The 9765-nt window shown below is 31.3% G+C and overlaps 1 protein-coding gene across 1 annotated transcript; it reads right to left on the bottom strand.

The window, feature by feature from the left end:
* Positions 1 to 8748, bottom strand: LOC140438086 (uncharacterized). The gene is made up of 4 exons (XM_072527800.1): positions 8637 to 8748; positions 6960 to 6993; positions 1060 to 1129; positions 1 to 273 (listed from the first exon to the last, which is right to left on the bottom strand). Exons 1-4 carry the CDS (start codon positions 8674 to 8676, stop codon positions 100 to 102), a joined length of 318 nt encoding a protein of 105 aa, XP_072383901.1. The 5' UTR covers positions 8677 to 8748; the 3' UTR covers positions 1 to 99.
* Between the last annotated feature and the right edge of the window lie 1017 nt (positions 8749 to 9765).

The raw sequence follows: 9765 nt of genomic DNA, 5'->3' as shown, positions 1-9765 counted from the left end.
TAAATAAAAAAGAATCATTTTATTTATTTTATTATTAAAAAAATAATTTGATTTAAAAATTTATTTCAAGTTTTTTATGATAATTTTCTAACAGTGATACTAACTTCCTACACACAATTCCAAAAATTCGCAAAATTTTTGAGGCGACGTGCTATTGAGTTTGTCGTACATTTCATCAACTATCGGAACGAATTTTTCCAAGCACTTTTGTTCCAATTTTGGTATCACATTCAACATATGACACGTTTCTTTCACTTCTTCTTCAACTTTGTCCTGTCAGAAAAAAAAAACATTTGTTATTATAATTGGAAAAAAATTTAAATTAAAAAAAATATATTAAAATCCTTTATTAAAGGGTTTAAATAAATTTTTTGTGATACATGGTATACATCTAACAACAGGAACTTACTTTCCTTGTAAATTTAAATTACTTATTGATTTTATTTAACAATATTAAAAACTATATCTGTACCATAGAGGTAAAGGGTAGTAACTCCAATTTATTTAATTTGGACCTAATACTTTTGTTAAGCTTACCATATTCAAATTTTATTTGTAGCAAAAGATGGTATACGAAGTGTTATTGGTGGTCTATATAGTCTTATAAGAAAAAGTAGTATATCCTTTGGAAAAAGAGGTAAAGCATGGTTACTTCATCAGCTGTCGGATTTGTTTATCGGGAGTACTATTTCGCACGCAGTAAACAGCAGTATCTCCACCCAACTGTTGGTTATTTTGATTGACAGAGAGTTTTTATTGATAGATAGTTGACAGTAACAAAATATAAAACCAAAAATGAATTCTAACGTATCGAAAACTTTAGCAAATTTAAAAAACATGGTTGGATCCAGGATGAAAAAGCAGAAGCTGAAAATTTTCAACGTAGACAGTAATGTGTCTACAACGTTGTGACCGTTTTTTATTTTTGTATATATCGGTGATATACCACACGAGTGATATATTATAAATTTTTCTATAAATTTAAAAGTATTTACAAGAATGACAAATATCACTTGCGATTTAAAACATAAAAAGGTAAGTATTACTTAAAAAGCTTACCAATGGAAAGTCTTTTCGTATGTTATCCTGGACCTGTTCTGCCAATCCTACGCACATTTGGCACATAATCCTAAAAAAAATAAGTTTTTAATTATTGAAATTAATTAAATTTGAATGACTTATATTTGCTTTTATATGAATGCATAAGTATAAGTAATATACCTTATATACTGTATAATTATTCACCTATGCGGTGTTTGTGATGACTTTTTACTTTTTACTTTTTTCTATAATTATTATACCTGAGATCGTGGCCGGTCTCAGCTTTTGTGGAGGAAGAGTGTAGGGATTCTTCAGCGCTCCGCAGAAGACAGACTGGGCGGGGAAGTCCTCAACCCCGACACGGCGAGTCCCTTATGGCTGATAGGGGACGTTCTGTATATTATATAGGATGAGTTCGAATAAAGTTCACCAAATAAGCACCCGCGGATCAACTGAAGTCATGGTATAGGGCAGCAGCTATGTCATTACTAACTCCAAGGCTGGGAAAAAATGACTTCTTAATAGGCTTGGAATCAGATACTTATGGGCGACAATCAGATATTGGTTTAATTGGTTATAATACTGCGGTGTGTAAGGCAAGGAGAAACCAAGACACTAAATATTCCCAAGATATTATAACTATGGCACCTAGTCCGTGGCAGAATTTAGATGGTCAAGGGATGCTAAAAATTCCCACGACAAATCCTAGGAACCACCCGAAAGTGAAAAACAAAAATTACAAGTTAAAAATTGTGGAACCTGGAATGTAAAATCTCTCTTTATGCCAGGAAAATTTCATAACGTCGTGAGGGAAATGAAAAGAATGGGAGTCAACATTCTCGGAGTCAGTAAAGTCAGCTGGCTTGGATCTGGACAGACAAACATCGATAACCATGTAATATACTATACCGGTAACGACGATCCTTATCATTATAATGGATTGGAATTTATAGTTGACCAGAAAAGCAGTACATGTACAAAGAACTGTATACCTATATCCAATAGAGTAGCTATGCTGCAAATTAATACCACTCTCCGTAATATTAACTTTATTCAAGCATATGCTCCTACAGCAGAAAAACCAGAAAGAGAAGTACGAGAATTCTACCAAAAGATTAAACAGCTAATGAAAAAAGATCACAAAGAAAAATGCTGTAAACATTATTATGGGAGATTTTAATGCCAAAGTAGGTAAAGGGCTGACCAAAGACGTAGTAGAAAACTTTGGTTTGGGCCAAAAACATAAAAGAGGAGAAATACTGGTACAATTTTGTCAAGAAGAAAATCTAATGATCGCAAACACCTGGTTTAAACAACCAAAAAGAAGATTATATACATGAAAAGCACCTGGCAATAATTAAAACCGCATAATATGAAACCAGATTGATTATATATTTATTGAAAAACGTTATAGAAATGGAATCAGAGGAGTTAAAACATATCCCGGGGCGGACATCGGTTACGACCACAATCCTGTTGTCGGTAAAATTTCAATTAAACTAAAGAAAACCAAATACGGAGAGAAGATAAAACCTAGCCTCGAAAAACCTAAAGATATAATAGTACAGGCAGAAATAGAGAAAACACTCAATGATACACTCAAAGAAAAGTTCAGTGAAGCACCCGCGGAAGCAGAAGAAACAATAGAAAGTATTTGGCACACCTTCAAAACAACTATCACAACTATACAAAGAGAACAACTACAAGACAACATCACAAAAAAAAAAGAATACATGGATGACAAAAGAAGTCCTAGAACTCATGGACATAAGGAGATCTTACAAAAATCGCAATGAAGAAAAATATAAAGAAACCCAGAGAATCATCCGAAACAAAATCAAGAAAGCCAAAGAAGAATGGATGAGCAGCAACTGTGAGGAACTGGGAGATTTACTAAAAAAGCATGACTACTTTAATGCATACAAAAAGATTAAGAAAGTCACAAATATGAAGAAAAAAATCACTACAACAACTTTAGTAGATGATAACAACCAAATAGTTTCTAGTCCAGAAAATGTAGAAGATATGTGGAAAAATACATCAAAGATCTGTTTGATGACTAGGGAGCAGAACCACAAATGAATATGGTACAAGAAACAATACTTGATAATATATTAACATCGGAAGTTATAAAAACAATCAATACGGCAAAGCCAATCAATACCCAAGAAAGATAAAGCAAATAGATGCTCACAGTTCAGATTAATTAGCCTGGTGAGCCATTTGCTAAAAATTTTAGTCAAAATTGTACATCAACGAATATACAGAGAATGCGAAAGAAACCTGAGCGACAATCAATTTGGATTTCATATGGGGCTTGGTACAAGGGAGGCATTATTTGGCCGCCAGATATTACTACAAAAATTCCGAGATCAGCGAAAAGAAGTGATTCTCTGTTTTATCGACTACGAAAAAGCGTTTGATCGAGTAAAACACACAATACTCATAAAAACCCTAAAACAACATGGTATAGACCATAATATTATAGCACTTATTAAAAAACTATATTTGGATCAAATGGCGTCGATCATAATAGACAATTGTCTGACAGCAGAATTGCCAATAAAAACAGGAGTTCGTCAGGGCTGTATACTTTTTCCACTGTCATTTAATATACATTCCGAAAAGATGTTTGAAAATGCCCTCGAATATATTAAAGAAGAAATAAAAATTAACGGAGAATACGTAAACTTAAGATACGCAGACGACACCGTCATTATTGCGGACAGTGCTGAGTGTTTACAAAGACTTTTTAATGTCATAACCAGAGAGGGAGATACCTTGGGACTAAATATATACACAGATAAAACAGAAGTAATGACTGTTACACGTGCACCAAATGTCGACATTAATATTCGTATCTATAACAAACATAGAACCAGTACTAAGATTCCAGTATCTTGGTTGCTGGATAACAAACGATCTTGACCACGAGGTCGAAATACGTGCTCGTATAGAATATACTATAATTGTTGGCATTTCGAACATTTAATTTAAAATAATTGTTATGCATAATTTAGTTACTTTAAAGTACATTATGAATTAAATCATTAGTTGTAATTTAGTTGAATTTAAATTTAAAAAAAAAAATGCTTTTGTACCCTTAAAGAAATATTTTAGTTAAAAATGTATTGTCGTTAAATAGAGAATTAAATTCTCATTTAAATGACGTGTCGCATTATACCCATCTCTTTTTAAAAAAATTAACGATTACGTTACTACACCTACATCGGTGACGTCATAACTACTCCATGTACGTTATAAGATAGGTATTTTATAACAAAAATCGACCTGTTTCAGATTTCCCTCAAAACTCGACGGTTCTCGAAATAATCATAATATTCCATAATTTAGCCGTTCACTGCATAATAATATAAGAGGAAAAATTTATAAATAATGTATTTTAACCATAAGTTAAACAGAAAAAAATAATTTTTTATTTAAAAATTAAATCTGTATCTATATCTATTTTCTCAAAAAAGTTTATTAAAAATTTGTTTATAAAAGGTATATAATTAAATAAAACATTTCAAGCTACATGACAACAGAACATTTTCGGACTAACTAGTGCATTATCAGTGTAATTACCCGGAATAAGTATTACCATTTTAGTGAATACAAAAGTACAGATTCAATGTTGATTAAGGTTTAGAAGCAATGTGGTTAAATACTCACCAAGTGTGCATGATACAAACGGCTAGATATGTGGGTAAATAACCTTTAAAATGGTACAGTATTTATTCTTTATTACATCTTTGTTAAAAAAGTCGGTGTGAAGCATTTCCGATATGTGAAGGAATCCATACAAAGTTGATATTTATGTTTATAGTTTGCCAATGGGTTAATGCTGATTTAAAAAGTAGTAGGCTTGGAGGTTAGGATATAAGATATTTAAGGCAATTATAGAACTTAGGGAATCCGTAATTTTACATGGTTGTTACTAAGATGTTCTACTATAAAATTTATTGCGTTTAGTATAGCGGTTAACGTGGCATGTAAAACTTTATTTTCAGATTAAAATTTAATTTTTTTCATAACATGTACTCTTCAACAATTTTATCTAACATAACATAAATAATATGTTGTATTTTAAATATGTACACAATTTAAATATATACATATTTAAGTTACCTAAAAGTTCATAACCTTTTTTACCAATAAAAATGAGAAAAAAATAATATTTTGCAAAACAAATATTTATTTTAAATTGTTTAAAGAAATTATTTGATTAAATAAACAATTTACAAATTAACTTATTTAATTTTTATGCTGTATATCCCTTTATACCCTTTTTCATTCCTCTTAGATATACACCCACTTTGATGTAGAGCTGGTTCCTAAAAAAACTGATTTGAGAAAATTGAGCAGTGTATTCCAAAGAATAAATACTTATTTTTATTACTAACATACTGTCACTGTCTAGGGCTAACTCCAGCACAGATCAGAGGTAATGTAAGTCGATAAAATCTCACCAGCTCTGGGGGTCATGTAAGATGCCCCCATTTTTAGTTTTTATTAATTAACGTCTATTGCATTTACCTTTGTAAATTCTGTGAGGATTGTTTTTGTTACTGATGTCCTTCCAATGTTTTTTTGTGGCCAAACAATGTTTTTAACAACTTTTTATTAAACTGATGATGGAATGATTCAATTCCGAAAAGATCTTCTTTAAAATAAAAGTTTTAAGCTTTTAATAAGCATTTTTTTATACCTTGATACACACGAACACCACGTGCTTTGGATTCAACAGGTATACTAGCCACTCCTGGATATCTCCACTTCATGATTTTTTTCCAGTTTTACTTTTAATTGTCAATAATGAACCGATAACAAAAGTTAACCATTTTAAATACCTAGGATGGATAAACGAGACACTAAATCTGGATGAAGAAATTAAAACTCATATAGAAATTGCAAAAGGAGCATTTATGAAACTTAGATCTATTCTGAGCAATTTTCAGCTGAACTTACAGCTGAGAATTAAGTTCCTAAAATGTTATGTGTATCCTGTATTACTGTATGGATGTGAAACCTGGATTATGAAGGTTACCATGATAAACAAATTAGAAGCCTTCAAGATGTGGTTATATCGTAGAATGCTCAGAATATCATGGGTTCAACACATTTCAAACAGAGAAGTTTTAAACAGAGTAGGTCAAGGTGAAAGTGACTTAATAAAGATGATAAAAAAGAGAAAACTTGAATATCTGGGGCATATAATGAGAGGAAGCAGATACAGGATAATGCAGTTGATACTCAACGAAAATAAATACTCATGGCTCCAAAACCCTTGTCAATGAACTGGCTTATCAGCAGATGAATTATTACATGCCACGCAAGATCGATAACGATATCGACAAATCGTCATGGAAGCTATCCTCGCCTAAAACTTGGTCACGGTACTTAAAAAAGAAGATAATATACTCTTTATAAAATGCAGGAACTCAAAATAATATCAAAATTTAGACTATATTACATTTTATAAATTAACATATGTTATGAATTGTTTGTTGTTTGTTTGTTTGTTTATTTTATTATTTGTCTGTCATAATTAATATAATATAATGTCAGACTAATCAAATATACTTGCCATGATCAATTCTTATTTAGAGTCATATCAGTTTTTTTCGAAACCAGCTGTACATAACTAAATATGATTATTTTGAAGGCAACAACTTAGCATTAGCTCTTAAGCAGTTAATGATGTAAGCGTAAGTATTGTTATGCTATCTTTGGAATATTATTTTTATAATTTTCGAGGTGAGTGTTATCACCAAATAAAATATTATGATTATAAGCCCCTTGATTAAAAACATTATAAAGTGACTTCTTAGTATTTTCGATATCCTAAAAGTTATTATAAACCATTATCAGTTCAGCATAATTTTATAAAAAAAAAAATATTTTTATTCACTTACTCCTGACTATCATCTTGGGCGCTGACGGTTAGACCTAAAAAAATTGTTTTAGTATGTAAGGAACATCTTTTAACTACTTTTTTACGTAAGAATAACTTACAATTTTAATTAAAAATGGGGTTCTTGAATTTCACTATGAAAATACCAGATATAAAATATTTTATATTTGGCGATACAATTAATTTTAAGTACTAGATTTCTTAGAACAAAAGAGGCTGCAGAAATATATTTACAATAATAAACAGCGGTAAAAGAGATCGGCTAAGAAATAAATAGTTAATAGACAAAAAAAGCCTCCACAGGCAAGAGCTAGAGAAAACACAGTTTAATTACAGGACGATATTAAAACAGTAGAAAGTTTAACATATCTAGGAGGAGTTGCAGTAAGCATGGATGGAACCGAAGAACAGAATTTTAATGAAGAATAGTTAAGGGAAAAAAAAGATATTTTTTACTCGTCTATTTGTTAAGTCCATCCATCCTATTCATCTTTTTCGGCATACCTTAAAAACATAATGCAAGAAAATGCTCAGAATATCGATTAATTAACCTAATGAGCCACACTCTTAAAATTTTCCTAAGAATACTTCACAACAAAATTAGACGCAAATGCGAAGAAGATCTCGAAGATACCCAATTTGGTTTTAGAAATGCTATGGGAACCAGGGGGGCACTTTTTGCGCTTAACATCCTATTACAAAAATGCCGTGACCAAAGAAAAGATGTATTTGCATGTTTCTTGGACTTCGAAAAGACATTCGATAAAGTACAGCATGTAAAATTAACATAAATACTAAAATAATATCGAAATAGATGACAAGAATATTCGTGTCATTAAAAATTTGTACTGAAATCAATCCGCAATCGTAAAAATTGGAGATAACTACACCGATGAAATAGCCATACAACGTACAGTCAAGGACGAGGAGCTCAATGTTTACTAGGACCAGTTATTTAAGAAGGCACTTGAGAGACAACCATATTGAATAAAAATCAACGGGAAACTACTTAATGTGATTAGATATGCAGACGATACAGTAATTCTGTCAGATAATATGGAATGTCTCAAAATTCTGTTTAATCATATTCACGAGGTAGGAGAGGAAATGGGCATTAAAATAAACTAAAAAAAACAAATTTTTAGTGTTTAGTCGTGACCCACATTTCGATGCAAAGCTTCAATTAAACGGAGTCCAAGTTGAGAAATTTCACTAAATGACATATTTGGGAACTGTGATAATCCTGGGGCCTTTTAAAAAAAAGTTCTAAGACACACCATCAATATTGACATTTATGTACAACCATAAACTGTTCAAAAAGAGACACCGATCTTAAAATTCGTTTGCAGAGTGCGATGGGCTGTTCAAGTAGTTAGAATAAATGAAAAGAAAAACAACAAAAAACATGAGAGGAAGAAGTGGCAATTTAGTAGATGTAAGAACTTGGAAAAGGTCGACTGTGGTCCAGCAAAGTTAAAGATATAGTCAGAAATGGGCCAAGGATCGATTTGGGCTGCAATGCCATACCATAGGATAAAAAAGCAGCAAGAAAAACAATTTGATATAAATTAACATTGCTTAAGAATAAGAAAAGGCGCCAAAAAAGATAAAAAGATGGAAAATTCTAAAATTCTAAGAGTCAGATATGATACTAAATTTTTTTAACAATGCAACTTACCGACGCAAACTAAAATAGCCAAAACACAGGAAGTCTTCATGTCTGCAAAAAAATATATAATATTTAGAGTGACGTAAACTGATTGTGTAGCTTTATATAATAAAAAAAATTAACCACTTGACTAAAAACTCTATGTACTTTGTACTGGAATTTCCCATATCTCTCCAGACTTACCTTAATTTACGTTGTGATAACACGTATTGTAATAAAATGAAGATATTCAAGATAAGTAAAACAAAAAATATTAAAAAAAAATGGGAAAATCCCAGTAGCTGGCTGTATACCATCGTTTAAAAAACTTATACAGAAGTAAAACACTTGACATTTGTATCTAGGTATAAAACATGTAATTAAAACTTTTTTAAAAAGTGTCAAAATTTATACAGGAGCATAGCGTAACGTTTTTGATCTAGATCAGATCATCCTCAGTGCCTTCTTTTGTAATTGAAGCTAATACTAAAATTGTAGCTGTGACATCAATAATATGGTTTTACATTATTCCAAATTTAAATTCTAATGTGACTCTAGGTCGATGATATTGGATAAAAATTTAATACTTAAAGAGCAACATGTTTCTTTGCTTAGCATGTTCCTATTACCTTCAAGGTAATAAGAATATCGTTACAGTGGAAACATAACTGTTGGTCTATATAGGACATAAGATAAACTTGCGTCAAACGTGCGTGTCCTATCCTCAATCTTCGTCTTTTCTATCTTCTCTCTTCTGTTCAGGGATGCCAGGGATAAATAGCTGTTAGCATTAAGTTGTAATTTCTCTAAACTGTGTGTCTTTGATGATCCAAAGTTCCTGCCACTTGCCTTGGATATTCCTTTTAAATTTTGATTTTACATCTTCTTGCAGCTGTATGTTGTAGATGGGTTAGTTAAATGTATATGCTTCTTTTACATCTCTCTCAGCCATCTCATTTCCTTAAATGCCGATATGAGAAGGCAAACATATTATTGTTATTGAAGTCCCTCGAAAGGTGTGGAGATGGCATTGATTCTAGTATTTTTTTGCACTAACTGATAACAACTGAAAATATATTCTAACGAATGAACTGCGGATAAGGAATCGGTGCACAAAGCTACACTTTGATGATTTAAAAAAATTGCTTGAGAGTTTTCT

The sequence above is a fragment of the Diabrotica undecimpunctata genome, chromosome 4 (genome assembly GCF_040954645.1).
Source record: "Diabrotica undecimpunctata isolate CICGRU chromosome 4, icDiaUnde3, whole genome shotgun sequence".
Classification (NCBI taxonomy): domain Eukaryota; kingdom Metazoa; phylum Arthropoda; class Insecta; order Coleoptera; family Chrysomelidae; genus Diabrotica; species Diabrotica undecimpunctata.
This window is presented reverse-complemented; position numbering and strand designations above follow the sequence as displayed.

What these genes read in the sequence shown, in the direction of transcription:
- LOC140438086 (XM_072527800.1), bottom strand. Translation starts at nt 8,676, where the DNA reads ATGAAGACTTCCTGTGTTTTGGCTATTTTAGTTTGCGTCG. An exon ending in GGCTATTTTAGTTTGCGTCG is followed by an intron (nt 6,994 to 8,636) that starts GTAAGTTGCATT and finishes CAATTTTTTTAG; the next exon opens with GTCTAACCGTCAGCGCCCAA. An exon ending in TACGAAAAGACTTTCCATTG is followed by an intron (nt 274 to 1,059) that starts GTAAGCTTTTTA and finishes TTTTTCTGACAG; the next exon opens with GACAAAGTTGAAGAAGAAGT.